At 35.2% G+C, this 20,031-nt stretch overlaps 1 protein-coding gene across 4 annotated transcripts; it reads left to right on the top strand.

Annotated features, from left to right (window-relative positions):
* The first annotated feature begins 847 nt into the window (after positions 1-847).
* On the top strand, positions 848-4,266 carry LOC111491884 (CBS domain-containing protein CBSX6-like). Of its 4 annotated transcripts, none has more exons than XM_023140960.1 (3): positions 848-1,106; positions 1,424-1,919; positions 3,181-4,266. In XM_023140960.1, exons 2-3 carry the CDS (start codon positions 1,579-1,581, stop codon positions 4,112-4,114), a joined length of 1,275 nt encoding a protein of 424 aa, XP_022996728.1. In that variant the 5' UTR covers positions 848-1,106; positions 1,424-1,578; the 3' UTR covers positions 4,115-4,266. The 4 variants fall into 4 exon arrangements, with proteins under 4 accessions (XP_022996728.1, XP_022996729.1, XP_022996726.1 ...); XM_023140961.1 differs by having other exon boundaries at positions 848-1,243; positions 1,562-1,919; XM_023140958.1 differs by having other exon boundaries at positions 848-1,243.
* Positions 4,267-20,031: the final 15,765 nt, after the last annotated feature.

The raw sequence follows: 20,031 nt of genomic DNA, 5'->3' as shown, positions 1-20,031 counted from the left end.
TTGGGATAGTAGGTAAGATTACCATGTTACAGGGGAGGTAGGTAACGTCGGAGTCATAGGTATTGAATCTGGATCCTGGATCCTGAATCCTGATCCGAATACGAGACTTGAGTCGTTACAGTTAGGGAGGGTGGATCGCATTGACCGGAAGCTGGGTTGTTCGCATGCTTCTAGGTTTTGTGACCTACGTGGGCTCAGGCTGATGGGTTGGGCTCCTATGCAGTGTTGGGGCTGGGCTCATGTGCCTTTTGGGCTTAACTTGAATTTGAACCATGGGCTAGGTTGGTGTGCAAAATTGTAATAATTTTTTATTAAAAAAAAATCATTTTAAGGATGAAATTTGCACGTTAAATTGTTAAAATTTGTGTTCAAATAATAAGTTTTAGACAATAAGAAAATTACAAAAATGTCATAATTTTTCTATTTAAAATATAATTTAATTTCAAACGATAATAATTAACAAAAGACGTGTAGAATAAGTAAAAATTAAAATGAAATAAAAAATTGATTCGAGAAAGTTTCTTCCAAAGTTGCTACAAACATTTAAGATTAAGATATAAATTAATACAATTAAATAAATTTATTAGAGATAAAAATTACACGTGTCTATAAATTTGATTTTAAAATGAGACATTTTTAAATCTAGCCCAATTATTCGAATGATCTATTTTTCAATTCAAACAACCTAATTCAATCCAACTATAAATTTTGGTTGGTTCGTGCTATTTATTTAAAATTTTATTTTTAATAAAATTAAAATATTTATTGGGATAATAAGTAATAATTACTTTTTATGTTCCACACGAACTTAATCATAATTAACGGCAAAAAAGCAAAATGAGGCGAATGTTCAAATTTCCACTTTGATTGCAAACTCTGTCCTCTTTCTACGAGGAAAATGACCAAATTCTTCTGCGTCGATTGACAGAGCTATCCATTAACTGTTTCTTGTTGTTTTTGTTGCGTTGTTGGGTGGTGGGTTTGAGCTGATCGAGCGATTTTTCAAGGACATTCACTCTGTACCTTCTTCCAATCGGTTCTTCATCATCAATGGCGGATTCTCTTTGCTCCTTGTTTTTGAGGCTCTGTAGATTGTCTATTACTGGGTTTGATCTTTTGCTTATTTTCCTTCATTCCCTTTTATAGCTTTTTCCCTTTTCACCGGGTTTTCCGGTTTCTCTCTATCTCTCTCTCTCCGCCGTTCGGTTCCCGAGAAATTTGAGACCTAACGATGCGAGCCTCGGTACTTTCCTTTACGCTCATCTTTTTTGTTGCTGTATGCGGAGTTTAATTTAATATTATCTTATTCTTGATTCTTGTACTTAGGGTTTTTTTTTTTTTTTTTTAATTGAATAATTGTCATGTTGGATCTGAAATCGGAGAAGAAGTGAAGAATCTTTCCATTTTTTTTTGTTCTGTATAGATTTTTAATCCTGGATTTCCTGGAAATCAGTGCCCTGCATGCGCTGTTGATACTGATCTTGGATTGTTTGAGGAGGTTTGTGTTGAAGATTGATGTTATAAGATTGGATTCTTTAGATTTTGGTTGGCTTTATTGCAGAGAGGTGAAGAATTATCATGGCATCAGTGTTTTTGTATCATGTGGTTGGGGATCTGACTGTAGGAAAGCCGGAGATGGTTGAGTTTTATGAGACGGAGACGATTGAAACGGCAATTCGGGTGATCAGAGAGTCGACGGAGTGTGGGATACCAATTTGGATGAGGAAAAGTCATGGAATTATTGAGAATGCTGAAATGAAACAGAGGAGATTTGTAGGAATTCTCTCGTCTTTGGATATCGTCGCCTTTCTGGCTCGAACGGAGAATCAAAAGGATCAAGATAGGGCAATGAAGACTCCAGTTTCGGAGGCTGTAGTTCCCAATCATTCGTTGTTGAGACAGGTCGATCCTGCAACAAGGTTAGCCTCTTTGTTTCATATGTTAATGTCTATGGTGTTTTGTTTTGTTAATAATTGATCATCTGATTAGAATTTAAGAGGCTTGTTCTATGTTTGGTTGATGGAATTTTGTAAATTGTTCATGAAGTGCTTCTATTGAATGCTACCAAAAGTAGTACTATACTGTTTCTTTTTTCTTTTTCCAGAATTTTGATCCTATTGCAATCTATATGCCTGTGAACTTTAGATTATTTTTCACTGTTTTTGACTAGTTTTCAGTGTTATGGGTCTTATGAGTCATGATTGTTTAACAAAAAGTTCTTTCTTCAAAGTGTATTGATCTATTGATGCAACGGCTCAAGCCCACCGCTAGCAGATATTGTTCTCTTTGAGCTTTCCCCTCAAGGTTTTTAAAAAGTGTCTAATAGGGAGAGGTTTCCAAACCCTTATAAAAATTGTTTCGTTCTCCTCCCCAACCGATGTGGGGCCCAGCGTCTTCGTTGACACTTGTTCCCTTCTCCAATCGATGTGGGACCCTTAATCCACCCCCTTCGAGCCCAGCGTCCTAGCTGGCACATTGCCTCATGTCCACCCCTTTTCGGTGCTCAATCTCCTCGTTGACACATCGTCCGATGTCTGGCTCTGATACCATTTATAACTGTCCAAGCTCACCGCTAGCAGATATTGTCCTTTCTAGGCTTTCCCTTTCGGACTTTCGCTCAAGGTTTTTAAAATGTGTCGGCTAGGGAAAGGTTTTCACACCCTTATAAAAAAACTTTCATTGTTATATGAAAAGATAATGAAAAAGGAACAGGAGAAATCTAAGAACAACAAAGAAAACCCTTATAAAAATGTTTCGTTCTCCTCCCCAATAGATGTGGGATCTCCTATTCCGTTTTGATATCAGAATTGTTCATGGATTCATAAGGCAAGATCTGTGAGTATGACCACGAAATGTTTTTCTCCCTCGTTCCTGAACTCACTGTGGTTTAGATCCTTTTATATGCTTTTGACCCAAGAAACTAGAATTTTTAGAGGGGTTGAAAGATCTGTAGGAGAGTTGTGATCCCTTAATAGATTCCATGCTTCTCTTTACGTTTTCGTGTTTAAACATTTTTATAACTTCCATTGAAGTCTTATTTTGCTTGATTGTAGCCATTTCCTGGATTAGTTAGGCTCTTCTTGGGGTGCCCTGTTCTTGCATTCCCGTGTATATTTCACTCATTTACTGCGTGGGTGTGGCATTCAATTGATTTAACCTCTTGATCTGTCCATGTAAAAGATTGATTGATGCATTAGAAATGATGAAGCAAGGTGTGAGGCGTCTTCTAATCCGAAAAAGTGTGGTGTGGAAAGGAATGAGCAAAAGGTTTTCCGTTCTCTATAATGGTAAGTGGTTGAAGAACGTTGATACCTCTGTCGGTAGCAGCAATAACCTCAACGTAAATGCTAACCACCCATCGTCGTCTTCGACATCTACTTGTCACGATAAGTTTTGTTGTCTCTCAAGGGAAGATGTCATCCGTTTCCTTATTGGTTGTCTCGGTGCCCTTGCTCCTCTCCCTCTATCCTCCATCTCTACACTAGGGGTCATCAACCCAAACTACTGCTCGATCGACGCCTTGACTCCTGCAATCGATATCACTCATAAGCTTCCAGATGATCCTACTGCAGTTGCTGTGGTGGAAAACATGCATGATAATCAATACAGGATCATTGGAGAGATCTCAGCCTCCAAACTCTGGAAATGCAATTACTTGGCTGCTGCTTGGGTTTTAGCCAATCTTTCTGCTGGGCAGTTCGTGATGGGGGCGGAAGACAACATGGCCTCACGTATTGTCCCTGATCTATCCACCAATGCTAACGGTTGCGAGAACGACCGTGCTAATGCTGGTGGTGAAAAACGGGTAAGGAAATTCAGCAGTAGAAGCATCGGATTCAAGCCATCGAGCCCGGCATTGAGGATCAGTCGGAGCATGTACCGGGGCAGAAGTGCTCCTTTGACATGTAGAGTAACAAGTTCATTGGCTGCTGTTATGGCTCAGATGCTTTCTCATAAGGCAAGCCATGTGTGGGTAACTGAGGATGAAAATGATGAAATTTTGGTTGGAGTTGTGGGTTATGCTGATATTTTAGCTGCAGTTACGAAGCAACCTAGGTCGTTTATACGAGCTAATCGATCCTTCGAGGCGCTTGGAAATTCTATTCAGATCTAATATACTGCTTTTCGTACTTGTTATATAATATAAACGTGTCATGTATGAGAGAGATTTGAGGTTGTTGTAAACTTGTTTGCCTTGTTCTCTCATAAATTTTTGACAATTATCGTTGTTAATGGAATTGTATCTACTGCTAGTTTGTACTAAAATGTTTCTTTAGAACAAACACACTGCCCATTTCCATTTGAAACTTTAGGACGAACGGATTTGAAATCATTTCTGACTACAAAATAAGACTTGAAATCCAAACTATAAAATAAAAAAGCAAGCATCTTCCGCTCACAGCAACAGCAAAGTAGATATTGTATTCTTTGGACTTTTCTTTTCCGAGTTTTTCATTTTTTAAAATGCATTTTAGAGATTGCAATTTTATGACCTGAAAATTTAATTTTACTATTATGACATTTGAATTCATGACCTTTGAATCTTCTTGAAACTTTTACAAAATTGATCGTGCTTGCTTTAGTTTGGTTACAAATGGTATCAAAGTCAGAATCGAGCGGTGTGTCAGTAAGGTTGTTTAGTCTCGAATGGAGGTGAACACTGAGTGATGTGCCAGCAAGAGTGTAACGGTCCAAATCCACCACTAGCAGATATTGTCCTTTTTGAACTTTCCCTTTCGGGCTTCTCCTCAAGGCTTTAAAACGCGTCTGGTAGGGGAAGGTTTCCACACCCTTATAAATGGTGATTTGTTCTCCTCCCCAACCAATGTAGGACATCACAGAGAGTGTTGGCCACCCGTAGAGAGGTGGATTGTGAGATCCCAGACTGGAGAGAGGAACGAGTACCAACGAGGACACTGGCCCCGAAGGGGGGTGAATTGTAAGATCCCACATCAAGGAAAGCCCAAAAGAGAAAGCCCGAATTGTGAGATCCCACATTAGTTGTAGAGGGGATGTGGAAACCTCTTCCTAGTAGACGCGTTTTAAAAACTTTGAGTGGAAGCTTGAAAGGGAAAACTCAAAAGAGAAAGCCCGAACTGTGAGATCCCACATCAGTTGTAGAGGGGATATGAAAACTTCTCTCTAGTAAACGCGTTTTAAAAACCTCGAGTAGAAGCCTGAAAGGGAAAACCCAAAAGAGAAAACTCAAAGAGGACAATATCTATAGCAGTAGGCCTTGGGCGGTTACAATAAATTTCAATGTGTTTGGTTTGCTCATAACAAAAACTATACTGAAAACGAAAACACAAAAGAGAAAACCCAAAGAGGATAATATCTGGTAGTGGTGGACCTTGGGCTATTACAGTAAATTTCAATGTGCTTGGTTTGCTCATAAAAAACTATACGCACTATTTAATTTAACATTAGAGTAGCACATAAATCTAAAGTTGTGTCTAAAGATAATGTGAAAGAAAATTCTAAATCGGAGTATTTCAAAGACACCAACATTATGAAGAGTATCCATGAACTATTGTAAGAACCGAATTGATGAACCAAATTGATTAAATACACAATAGTTAGACGAGTCACAGTAAGATCGATAAGCTTCCAACAATAGTATGATATAAACTAGGATACGACAAAGTCCATTTGACGGAGAGTATTGGACATTGATCTCAAGAGAAGTATTGACAATCTTGTTGTTATTGAGACGTGTACGGCTAAACAAATCAACTATATACTTTAGTTGAGATAATCAATAACATTTAGAGGAGTATATGACTTTAACGTCGAGAAAGTAACCTAGCACACCCAAGTCTTTCCTAGCAAAATAATGAAATAGTTTAGATGTTAAATATTCTATTCATACGAGTAGCAATGTCATCAACATACAATGATAGTAAAATACGACATGCACTCGTATGCTTGATAAACATGTAGAATACTCTTCTTTCGACCTACATATAACACGTTCTACCTCTACTTACGAGAGATCTATAACTTGACCACAGACTATAAATTATTTGAATTTGAGGTTAATAAGAAATTTGTATGTATACATATTTTTGTTTTTGAAAATCTATTAGAGTAAGTTTGACTTTCAAATTTTGTATAGATTAGACCTCTAAAGCCAAAGACCATGTGTTGCTATGGCCGAGTGGTTAAGGCGTTTGCCTGCCAAGTATATGGGGTTTCCTCGCGAGCGTTTGAATCTCTCAGGTGATGATTTCTAATGAGAACGTTTGGCTTTCAAATTTTTGTATAACTTAGACCTCTATTGCACAAAATATATGTCGTTTTGGCCGAGTGGTTAAGGCGTGTGCGTGCTAGGCTAAGTACATGAGGTTCCTCATGAGAGTTCGAATCTCTCCGACCAATTAACCAAACTACTTGTTACAAATAACAACTTGTTGTTGCATCGAAACATAGAAATGTTGACTAATCTGACTGCATTGAAATACTTTCTTCTCAGTTCCTTCTTCCATAACCCGAGCTCAGATAAGAGGGGCGACGTTTAAATTAAATTTATTTACTTAAAACATTTGAACACATGCATGTAATTTGAAAATTAATTTTGTTTTTATTAAAAAAAAAAAAAAAGCCACTAAAATACAATACATGAAAGACCATATTTAAAGGTAAGTACAAAAAAAACTCGAGACCCAAATGTGATGGGACTCTCTATAGCCAACAGCCCCGTGTGCCTCCGCCTCGACCGCTACATCAATCTCCACCTGAAAAGAAAGTTGGAGTAGTAGGGATGAGTTTGTTGGTGTTCATATTTCGTTAGTAAGTCTTATTAATCTTGTTCCTACGTTCGGTATCTTATTCTCCTATTGGGATTCGTTATCCCGTATAGGCTTCTTCCTAAATTACACCCTAAGATTTCTCACTCTACTCTCTTGGTTTATGGTCCTATCTAGACCTCCAACCCTCATAATATTCTTAGATTTTCTAGGTCTCCTGGTTAGTCGTTTCTGCTAATCTCTCATCATCGTTATCATATCTCAAAGCACTCGAGGCGTGACCTTGGTGCTCAGGGTTCATGCATTCTGAGAATTGATCAATTCTTAAGTGTACCACGGAAGACTCTTGCCACTTGTGGCAGATTCACTTAAAGAAAACTAACTGGCAGCTTCCTATAAGTCCCTACAAGGTACGATCAACAATAAAATGGTCAGTTCTATAGTTACGCGGACCCCTGACAATCGAGTCAAGTTTACGATTAGAAGTTAGTTGGCAACCCCTAATCATCTTGGGATAACCGCTAATATCATATGCATGAACAGTAATTTTTGACCAACTCTAATGTACCTAAAAGGAATGAACTCTTCATCCACGTAGCGGAATCATTGGGAACCGTTTTGATTTTATTATGCATTAAAAGAAAATCAATAAATACGAGAGTAAGAACTCTATCTTTGTAGAAACCCTAGCTTGCAAGACTCTCGGAGTATTTCAACCATGCAGAAGTTCTTCAACATTCCACAAGATCTTCCTTGCTATGACTCGAACATAAGACCAATGCTTGTAGGAGCCTCTTGAAAGAAAATCACAAAGGAATTGGAGAAGAAGAAAGAGTTTTGAGAATTCTATAGAGATGTAATTTCATTCTCCAGACTGGGAGGAATCGTATCTCTTTAGCTCAACCCAAAGATCTTATTTATAGGGACTGTTGGAGAATATTTGTGAAATAATATATTTGCATATTTAATATGTTAGGATATAATATTTTATACAAATCATATTTAGATATTATAAGATATCGTAATATATATTTAACTCATTTGAATCTTATACAAATTATAAATATATTTAACGTATAAAAAATTTGATTTAATATTTAATTGTATCAAATGTAATAAATATATTTTTTATTTAATATACCTAATATATTAAATATTAATTTGAACTCTTCAAATTAATATATATTTTTTTTCATTTATATTTAATACGTCTAATATATTAAATATTAATTTAAACCCTTCAAATTAAATATATTTTGTCTATTTATTTAATATATTTAATATTTCTTTACATTTAATATATCTAATATACTAAATATCAATTTGAACCGTTTAAATTTTCTTTCAAATAAATTGAACCTTTTAACATTACTATAACCTAGTAAGAGACCTTATAGACCTATAGATTACGACCTCCAATACAAAATTAATTAATTAAACTCTTTAATTAATTAATTTCTATTCATTAACTATAAGTCGCTCATCTATAGACCTAGAATTGTACTCTTATGTAGGTAGAACAAGTTATGTCCATCGATATAACCATTACAAGCAAGTTAATCCTTCACGAGTGGTTCATAATTACAGTTGGGTCAAAAGTATGTTTTACCCCTGTAATTACATCTTTCATCTCAAGTACCACTAATTCTCTAATAAACCATTTGTTTATGATTCAATCATAAACCAAGTCCCTTTAAGGCTAATGAGAGGGTAAGGCCCCATTGTTCAAGTCCCGAAATCAGTACTTAAGAGAATAACTCATCTACTCTCTTTATACGGAAAGGAGTGAATTCCATTTTATGATATTATGTTCCCAACTCCCTATTTGGTTTAGTCCCCAAAATGATAGGCATATTGAATCGGCTAAAAGAGTCATTCTTATCCATGTAAATCACAAATGGAAGTTCATAACTCACTCAGGATTAAGATCGAGGCGCATATGATCATCATGTAAAATATTAATCTTCCCAATTAACGGATTTATAAAGAGAGATTAAATATTTCTTGGTCCAGCCTTATACAAACTCATTGTATAGGATACACCACTTACATGTCTCCACATAAACGATTTGGATCAAATCATTTGTAACGATTACAACGTGGGTCGTATCAGTAGTGTTACTAGGATAAGGCACCCAACCTTATCTATATACTATAGACTTTTTAGGTTATTAGAACACAATCCTCTTATATGTCCACCACATACTGTTCAAGATTACATTAATTACCTTAGATTTTCATACCATTGATAACAATTAAATTACAAATAAAATAATAAAAATTATTGTTAAAAACTAAATAATTAATTACAAGACTTTAGGACATAAATTCGTACCACTGGACCCCAGTCATGATAAGTTCACTAATAGAAAATTAGCGGGCAAACTTCCTATAAGTCCCCACAAGGTACCATCAACAATAAAATGACCAGTTTTATAGTTACACGGACCCCTGACAATCGAGTTAGGCTTATGGCTAGGAGTTAGTTGGCGAACCCCTAAACGTCCCTGGTAACCGCTAATATTGTAACAGATTCTAAGGCGACTACCTTTTTATCCCTTCGTCTCAAGGAGTAAGACCAACTATTCAGCCCACTTCGCTTCGGCCCAGCTCAAGACCCATCGCAACCTATTTCAACTAGCAGGAGTCCAGCCCAATCATTAACGGCCCAACATTCGATTAAAAGCAGAAGGCCTGGCCGCCCGTCGATTCGAGACCCACAACCTGACCTGTATGCCCGCGTCTCGACTGCGGCGTGTACGTGTCCTCTGTCAGCTTGACACGTCCACCGCGCGTGACTTTTCCCGGTCGCAACTCAAATTTAGCTCGACCTTGGCTTGGGTTAGCACAGCTCGATCAATTTGGCTCGGCGGCACGGTTGTCTCAACTCCTCGGCTTCTCGACTTAGGCAGCTTGTTATATAAATTTTATACTACTATTGAAGCCATTTCTGTCTAGGCCATTTGGCTTCTGCATGTTCAATATTAATTATATTTTGCTTATCAATATGTATGCATGTGGATACGATATTATGTATGTAATGTTATGTTTTGCCATACACAGTTATGTGATGGATGATGTGATGATATGTATACATGATGCATATATGAAATATGTTATGAATGAGAGGAGAAAGAAAATGATATTAACGTTATGTTACGTATGAAAATCATGGGACTTTATGCATGATGTTATCTTGATCAGTAGCTATGGTGGAAGCCATGGAACAATGTTACTTTTAGACAGTTATTTTTCGCTTGAATAATGTCGTGTACTAATTTAAACAAACATGATGATTCTCATGTTTAGACTTGGTGATCTTAGTTCGTTAAGGCACGAAAACACTCCCCCATAGTTATGATTGTACCTTTTCACGTTATCATGAAATTGCTAGAAAATTGCCAATGAACCTCTAGTAGTGATGAGTCAATTATACAAGCCTGCATCATTTCTTAGCTAGTATAGGCACGGAGTCGCCCCTCTCATGTTTATAATGATAGGTAGTTACTGTGACGGGGCTCTAGAAGATCAAACACTAACCTTTAAAGGAAGGAGTCAATTATGACTAACTCAGGTATGTATTTTAATTGATATTAAGTAATTTTATACTAATTCAGCGAGTCTATGCCGTTTTAGGTTAAGTCCTAAAAGAAGGGTTAATGTCATTGGTATCGAAACCCTAAATTTTAGGTTTTATAGGCTCGTTAGTTTTAGGTTAAGTCCTAAAAGAAGGGTTAATGTCATTGGTATTGGAACCCTTAATTTTAGGTTTAATAGGCTCGTTTATTAAACGAGGACATTGATAACAGGGTTGAAAATAATTTATTTTTAAAATAAGTTAATAATTTTTTTTTTTTTTAAAAAAAACCAAATCTAAAATATGATTATGTCTCCCACTTTGGCATAAAGAGATCTGAATGAATGACAATCAAACAAATAATTGGCACCAGCTCAAAACGACATCGTCTAAGAAAAAAAATGTTAGTGCTCCCACATCGGAAGCCTATTGAGCCATGGTCAACAATATAAACATTTATTTTTTCATTGCTATTTAAAACTATTTATAAAATTTTATTAATACATAGAAATTCTTCATTTTCAATTCATCGTTATATTTTTCCTATAAAAATTAAAAAAAATATAGTTTTTGGGTTGAATTTATTTTAGTTAATTTTTATAATTTTTTTTTGACTAATTTACTTATTTAATCTAAATTTATGATTAATTAAGTTTATTTAATGTATGCAAATAATGTACTTGCTCCGTAAGAAATGAATAGTCAACATGCACACGTGATGGAAATAATAACAATAATTTCAAAAGCTTTCAAATTAATTTAAAAGATAATATTAATTATAATTATAATTATAAAATAATATAATATAATATAAAAAAAAAAAAAAGTGTGAAAGTAAGAGTTTGTATTTGACACGTCTCCAAACGGGGTTCTTCTAGAAGGTCAAAAAGGAGGGGGAGGGTGAGATCGGCGTGACTCCCAAACAACCTGGGATGACATATTATAAATTATTTTAAAATTTAAATTTAAATTAAATTTTCATTCTTTACCTCCATTAAAATTAAAATTAAAATTAAAATTATTTATGCTTAAATTATTATTCCAAAAATATTATAATAAATGAGTTGTATTCAAATATGAATGGATTCAATAACGGAGGTTCATATAACTCAGATAATTTGACTAAGACTATTAAACTCAAACCATAAAAATTTGGTTGGATTAGATTTTTTTTTTTTGGTTGGTTATATTTTCGAAAAAATTGAAAATTTGAGTCAGTTATGTTAGGAATCACGGACCTCCAGCTATGATATTGTCCACTTTGGTTTTGATTTTTCCAAAAAAAAAAAAAACCTAATTTTAATGAAGGTGGATCGAACACAAAGAACAGGATAGAGAAGAATATTGACTAAAAAGATTTTGTATTGATGATTACTGATATGAGAATACAAAGAATATAGAAAGCACATTATCAAACCTTTGCTTCAGCTTACTATATATAGTTTTAGCATATATAACTATTTACCTTTCCCTCCTTAGTTTTTACTGTACATAACTATTTACAGCTATTTATGACCATTGTCATTTACAGCTTTATAATCGTTGACAAAATAAACATGAGACTCCATAACCTAACAGTGTTCCTAATTTATAATTTTCAGTAGTTTTGTGGCGTATTTTTCTGACCTAACCAACCGAACTCTACTCTAGTTTTAAAAAGATTAAAAATATTTAACGTTTGTAACTTGAACATCATAAAATTTTAGTTATTAATTGTGGATAAGTATGATTTTTTAAATCATTAAAAAATAATAACCAGACAATCTAATTGGATCAACCAAAATTTTGAATGGATTCAAAAGATTTTTCCAGCCCGTATGTTGATATAGTAAGAAGAAAATCATATGTTCGAAAGTTCTATATTAACTAGTTAAGAAAAAAATATCATAGATTTATAAGTAAGAAACACTATTTTCGTTGGTACGAAGTGTTTTGGGAAACTAAAAGTAAAGTTATAAGAGCTTATGTTCAAAGTAGACAATATTGTACCATCGTAGATGTTCATTAATAACATTGAAAACATTAAATTTATTAACTGAATTGAAGTCGTTTTTGAAGTCCATGTGAATTCAATCCATCTAAGGTCTTATCCAAATGGTTAAATAGCTTGTCCACAATCCCAAACTACCTCACTTTCTATGTTTTAGATATGTAACGTACACGATAAAAATATAATTGAGGGACCTAATCCCGCTAAAAAAGGAACTAAGTAGCTTATGACCCTACTTAAGATAGGACAACTAGTTTGAACCTCTATTTGAATTTGCAAGTAGTGATCAACCAGCTTGTGACCCGACATAAAACATGATCAAATTGCATGTGGTCCAAAACAGAAGAAGCAACTACCTTGTTAATAGATCTTTATGATGTGAAAACTTTATCCAATTGGATCTGAATAATCGGTATCCTAGGTTTGTTGGTTGCTCACCTTTTTTTAGTGTTGTGGGTCTACTGGATGACATAACATAAATCTGGTTGAATTATCTCGAGATTGAATAATTGGTTTCCTGGGTTGAAACGCAACATCCTCACATGTCATAGGACATTATGGTGCATCTCTTTGAATATCTCTATATGAGGTTAACGAGCAACCTTTCCATCAATAGAGTAAAAAAGTTAGGGGGATGCAACCGTGTGATAGCCAGCACTAAGTCTACCTTCGTGTATCTCTCACCCCGTCTTAGGATGAGTTTATAATCCAGTGATCCTATTCAAGGGGCCCCTGATTGTTGTAACATATAATAATGACACTCATCATGAGCTAAGCTACCTATGTAGTCCCTTCTTAGGACAAGTTTACGAAATTGCAGCCTTAGCTCTCGACTTGTTTCTACACACGTAGCCACCAAATTGCGACCTTGGCTCCCGACCAATTTTCTTTCTTTCTTTTGTATTGGCCTGCTTTTCGATGTTCATGAGTCACAAACCATCATCTAATCGATCATGCTAAAATCCTCTAATCGATCACAACCAAGTAAAAATTAGATTCAAAGTTAAACTTGATCCCTAAAGTCCTCAAATCGATCATGCTATCATCTCCAATCAAACACTTCTACCCTCATCTAAAAATGAGTATAAGAATATTTAGTAAGCAACGAGTTTGTCTGCTCATATATCAAATATTTCAAGTTTTATTTGCTTACTTAGGTTGACGAACAAAACTTATCACATGCCTAGAAGGGTCGTTACTAAGTCATAGGCACTCTCCTAAACTAGCTTTTAGGTTGAGACGTCCATAGGGAAGAGGCAGGGATAGGAAGTCTTCTCCGTCCCTATCCCCGCCACCTATTTCATTTCTTATCCTCACACAATTTTCTATTTATTTTTGCAAGGATCTTAGACGGATTCCCCATGGGTAATTTTTTCTCATTCATTATTATTATTTTCTTAAATAATAATTTCCCATTTAAAAATACTTTTAGTCAAGTCAAATTCCAAACAAATAAGTTTTATTAAAAAAAATATTGGCGTATAATTTTTAAACTTTAATTAAAATTTTAAAATTGGATTATGTAATCATAGAACAAAACTAAAATTAAGATATTATTTAAAAAGTGGTCCCCAATCTTAGTAAAATTTGAAAAATGTCCCTCCAGATTATTTTAATTACAAATAATTTGGATTAAATAGTAATAATGGCAACTATTAGTATTTTATTAATTAAACAAAATTTATAAAATTGACTTTTTTTTTTTTCTTCTTTGTTTTAGCATCGTGGGATAGCTGCCACAATAGATATTATATGTGAAAGCCATCATGCAACCAACATTCTCATCCAATCATCATTGCTACCATGGGTAGGCATGATCAAGAAATTTAATAAAAAAAATATAATATTTAACTATAATTTAAATAATTATTAGTAAGTATATATATATAGTTTACCGAGAGAGGACTTGTGACACCCGAGTCAAGGAGGGGTACGTGAATGAATTGGAGATCACATCTGAATGAGAATGATCCTTAGGATAGAATAACTAAGACATAGAAGAATTGAAAGTTACTATCTATACCAATAAGATTCACTTTTTGTTTTTTCGGTGGCTCAATCATAAAAGCTTCAGTTGATTCCTATGGATACCAAGAAGGGAATTATTTTTTTGTGCTATTCTGAGGATGAAAACGTCAATAAATACCCCTTTCCCTTTGATCCTCATGAAAGAAGAAAAAAGGCAGTAGAGATGGCTCTTGCTTGTAACAACTCTGTGCTAGGCAACCTCTGTGAGAAGTTTTCTATGATGCATGTGAGTGAGGAAAAAACACACTGAAAGAACTTGTGTTGGTTCGTGGGAATAGTTTTCACTCTTAGAAACGATGAGTTAGTAGCATGACCATGTCCTAAGGAATGTAAGGGAATATCGAAGCTATCAGGTGTCAAATCCAGATTTCAAATCATGGACTTGGGTCAATACATGACTCAAAACTTAATCAACTAATAACTAGTTGAACTATATTCAAGTTGACAAATACATATACAAGATTAATATAAGTCCCTATTCTTTCGGTTATTAATTGAATCTTGTTTTTCTTCTCTTTTCTTTTAAATTCAGCTCGAAAAAGTAGGATTCAAACCTCAGAACTAAGATCGTGTATGATTCGTTTGGTGAGAAGTTTGAGAATAAGAAAATTGGGACCAAAACTTCCAAGAATGAGATGTTTTAGGTTTGGAATATAATGTTTTGGAAAGAAGGAATATAGGGTTTGGTGGATTAGATGAGAATAATACATCAATATGAAAAGTCATAAAGTTGAAAGTTCCAAATTGTGGTATCACAATGAGATTTTGAATCATAAATATATGAGTGTTCATGAAGCATGAAATTTGATCACAAAGGTTTATCACAAAGCTAGCAGTGTGCTTGAATTGATACGAATGGTATCATAGGTAGACTTTGGGTGGTGCGTCAACGAAGACGCTGGCCCATGAGGGAAGTGGATTGTGAGATCTCACATCTTGTTGGAGAGGGAAATGAAGCATTCTTATAAGGAGACGAGTTTTAAAACTGTGAGACTTACAACGATATGTAACACGCCAAAACAAATAATATCTAATAGTGATGAGCTTGGACTGTTACAATACCAATAAATTGATTATTGTATGAATGACTTTATAAACATAAAGAACTAAGTCGTTGCGTAATAAAAATGATCGCTTAGTTTTGATTAAAATTTTCATGATAAGAATTACATCATCAAGTTTATGATCAAGAAAAAAGTATGTTATGACGTCCATGTGCAGTCAATCTGAAGGCGACATGCAGGTGACGTCCATTTGACCATATAAGGATCGAGACGTACAAGTTTCATGATATGATTGAGAAAGATAGTGTTTCATCTACATTAGAGGCAAGGGTAGCCACAAAAGTGTCAAAAAAATAGACTGGAAACATGTTAGTTAGTTCCAACACGGGTTTTAATATGTGGCTTTGAATTTAAGTTTGTCTATATGAAAGATGGAGGCTCCCCAAATTTTGTGTCAATCAGATACTAGACGAACACTCCACGAGGTCATATGATTGTTCAACAAAATCATGTTAACTTCGCAAAACCTAATATACCTCAAAATTATGTCTATGATCTATCTGAGCTATTCCATAGCACACACTTGTGTCATGGTGTGGGCAGTGTTGCAAGACGAATATCTTGAGCATCTACCTTTAGAAATAGATTTTCGAGGAGAGTGTTTGATGTCTTGAGTGTGTCGACCGTGTGCCCATGCTCATGATTCACAGGTTGTTACATGGGGCTGCTCTCCATTATGGTATTCATAAATGATCCGACATGGAAATGAAATAGTACCTTTTTTAATAGTACCCAGATTAATGGATGTTTGGGATGTCCCAATTGACTCATAAGTTGATTTTTGATAAGCATGTTTGAGCAAACCACGAAGGGCATTGACATCTCAGGACTTAGAGATCATCATGAAGTGTGAACCATGTCATTGAGAGTCAAGATGATGAGACGAGATGTAACATTGCATTTGAAGGACCTTAGCCTTGTGTAGCGACAAGACCATGCCGAAGGACTTGACTTAGAGTAGTGGCAGTCAGCTAGAGTTGCAACGAGTGAACATACGTATACTTATCATGAGCGTGGATGACTTAGTTTCTGTATGAGTTATGTTTGATCGATGAAGGAGAACCTCACCTAAGGTTCGACAAGGTCACAAGTGGTGCAAAATATAGTAATGGGGCTTAAAGTTCTCTTAAGACTTATCATGAGTGTGTCAAGATCATGACGTTGTATGGTTGAAAATGTACAACCATGAAAGTTGGTATTAGAGCCACATAATGTATGTAGTTAGACAAAAAAAGTTGGTTGAATAAAAACTTCAAAAGTGTGTCATAAGTACTAGCTTGGGTAGAGCAGTTGTGTAGTCGATATCAGAAATAGATTGAGGGTTGAAGCCAGACTCCTCCAAATTCAAGAGTGTCGTGTGTTGACACCTCATTAAGGGAAGTCTTACTCTTCATGAAGCAAGATCTGAAATTAGGCAATAGGTAGGGTTCCTTCCAGAGAATCATTACTATGAGAGGAATAATGTTAATGGTTGAAAGCAAATAAGCTAAGATCGAGTGAGACATGCATCGACCAAGTGTCAGATTGTGTATAATGCAAGTTAATATGGGTAGACGACGTGTCATTGTAGAGAGAAATTGAGTTGAGTGAGTGGAGGAAGAACAAGAGAATATGAGTTGCTTGCTTCTAAAGTTGTTCCAAAAAGTGAGTACACATGTGTTCCTTGAGTCATCTTCTCATGCTTAAGTGGATAGCTTCACAAGAGTTATCGAGACCAGTATTTACTCAAAAAGGGAGCCTCACGCTGAACGTAAGCAACATGAAGAGAGAAGTTGCAGCAAGATCTGAGAGATCATCATTGTAGTGTTTTCCAAATGAGGTGGCTAAGTTAAGAGTTGGCTAAAGTTTAGTGCCAACCCGTGAAAGAGTTGGGTACAATCTCTCCGACTTCACGACTATATAGTTTTGTGCCACAATAAATCAATGTCATGGTTGCCTTGTGAGCCTCACCTTGATGGTGCATCGTTATGTGCGACACAGAGATTATGTGTGTTGAGACCAAGATGGCAATATTTAAGGCGGGCTCTTCTTAACAAGGATATGTCAATGCTAGTTGAAATCGTTTGTCCAATGAGTCTCAGACTGAATCTTTGAAAAGGGCAAGATAGCCCAAGGTGGGATAGTCCAAACCATTGGGAAGTTGTTGTTTGCGTGCTCATGTGTCAAGTCTCGGAGACCAAGGGAAGGTACGTTAATGAGATAGCTCATAAATAATACGTACTTCACATATTCATTCTGAAGTACAATTATTTTCAATGAGTTAGTTAGTAGTGAGTTCGACATTTCGGTTGTCATCAAGATGATGCCGAGATTAAGTGGGAGAGAATGTCATAATCCACGATCAAGTTGTGCATCTAGAAAGTTATCGAGGATAATGACTATTTTAATTGAGGGAGAATATTGTAGCCATACTGAGAAGAGAGTAGGTTGTGACCCCATGTTCAATAAGTGAAAAGGTGACACTCGAGTGGCATCCATTCGGTCACATGAGGGTCGAGATAGACAAGTGTCATGATGCGATGACGCGACTGAGGAGGACGGTGCATCATCCAACACATCAAGAAGAGTGTGCATGAAATTTAGCCAAGGAATTGGCAATATTAGAAGTAACGGTGATGAAAAGATTGTTATAGACTGACTCGAAGAGATATGAGAAAACCTCGAGCCATAATCTCAAAATTTGGGGTTCTACATGAGTCTCAATCCAACACCAGATGAACGTTTGTCAAAATCATATCTACTTCTGTTAGACCTAAAACGACTTGGTACTATAGAGGGAGCCATGGTGTCAGCTCTACATCATCCCTAGGCTTTGTGGCCTATGTGAGCTACCTCATGGCACATACGTGTGTGATAGCATACAAAGTGCTGTAAGACGAGTGTTGGACGTCTTCATTTAGAAATTGGTTTCTAAAAATAGTTTAATTGTCATTGGTGCGCAACCATAGGTTTCTGACCCTTGAGTCAAAAGGTTGGTATATGACCCTACTCTCGAGGATGGATGTTCTATATGGATGGTTCATGACTCAATAGTATCCATATGGATGGATGTTCTAGATGTCTTGACTATATAGTTGACTAATGGGTTGATTTTTTATAAGTGTGTTCAAGCATGGAACAAAAGTCGATGACATCTCGAGACTTGTGATGGCATCACAAACCATGAGCCGTATAATTAAGAATCAAGATGATGAGACAAGATGCAACATTGCATTTGAAGGACGTCAGCCTAGAGTAAAGGTAAAATCGAGCTAAAGGACTTGGCCTAGAATAGAGGTAAAGACACCTACCGATAGTGCCCGATGAAGACAAGAAATACGATTGGAGGGAGAGACACCTACCGATAGTGCCCAATGAGGCATCCAACCGATCGAGTTTGTCAAATTCAGCCAAATCAATAAAAAAAAAATTAAAAAATTAAAAAACTGGTTTCACCTATTACAATTTTTTTTTTTTTTGCTGAAAAATTATTATTATTATTATTGTTCCTTAAAATCATTTTTGGATAACTTATTTCTTTAAACAAAATTTGGAATCCATCAATTTTTAAGTATTTATTTATTTATTTATTACAAATTTATAAAAAAAATTATCATTTAAATCCTCAAGAATTTATACCTAACACTAAATTATTAATTTTTTTTAAAAAAAAATAAAAAGTTATTCGAAAAACACTATAAAATGCACTAAATTCCTTTTATTATTAGTTTGGATATTAATAAATTTATTTCCTGTCTATTAGAATGCTTCTAACATACATTTCCATTAAAGGAGGAAAAAGTTGAGAGATTCTACAAAGCATTTGTTTTATAAATGCCATCATTCTCTAGGGCCCATACGTCTCAACCACTCCACTATACGTGTGTGTGTATATATATATATATATATATATAGATGAAGGATGCTAGAACCGACAACCCCTTTGAATCAGCATAAAAATGTTCAGTAAGTAGTTCACTTGGGACTTCTTAAGGTTATAGACTAATTCTCCTTATTAGGATATCGAACATTACCAATATCGTGGTTAAGACTTGTTAAGCTCATCTAAACTCATTTATATTGTAGAAGTTTCGTCTCAAGTTCAAATAATCTAGCTCATCTAAGTTTATCTCAATCATTGAGTTCACCCGAGTTCAGATAATCTTGTTATCATCCTTACTGTTCCCTACAATCGTTTCCTCAAATAGTACAATAAAAGGAGCAACCTTTGTGCTTGTCGACTACTACCATATTATACAGACTCTAAACCCTCTAACATTTTCACATAGTAACGTAATGACACTACATATCATATGCATCTAGAACACGTCCCTATATCTACCAACTAATCTGATACAAATTTGGTGAGTGATCTCATGCTTCGACGAACTAATAAGATACTATGTGAACCCTTGTCAATGAAGACACGTTCAATACTAGAGATTAGTCAGTATTGGTAAACTCGTAAGAATCAACATAGTGATATAATGATGGACTCGTAATCATAAATCGTACCAGGGTATCCAATATTAAATAATATTAGATAACAATGCATAATGCAACTTTTTTTTTTGTAATTTTTAATGTTTTTTTTTTTTTTTTTTTTTTTTTTTTTTTTTTTTTTTTTTTTTTTTTTTTTTTTTTTTT

Source organism: Cucurbita maxima, unplaced genomic scaffold (genome assembly GCF_002738345.1).
Source record: "Cucurbita maxima cultivar Rimu unplaced genomic scaffold, Cmax_1.0 Cma_Scf00017, whole genome shotgun sequence".
In the NCBI taxonomy this organism is placed as follows: domain Eukaryota; kingdom Viridiplantae; phylum Streptophyta; class Magnoliopsida; order Cucurbitales; family Cucurbitaceae; genus Cucurbita; species Cucurbita maxima.
Note: the sequence above shows the minus strand (reverse complement) of the source record. Positions and strands in the feature narration are given on the sequence as shown.

What these genes read in the sequence shown, in the direction of transcription:
- LOC111491884 (XM_023140960.1), top strand. Translation starts at nt 1,579, where the DNA reads ATGGCATCAGTGTTTTTGTATCATGTGGTTGGGGATCTGACTGTAGGA. An exon ending in CAGGTCGATCCTGCAACAAG is followed by an intron (nt 1,920 to 3,180) that starts GTTAGCCTCTTT and finishes TCCATGTAAAAG; the next exon opens with ATTGATTGATGCATTAGAAA.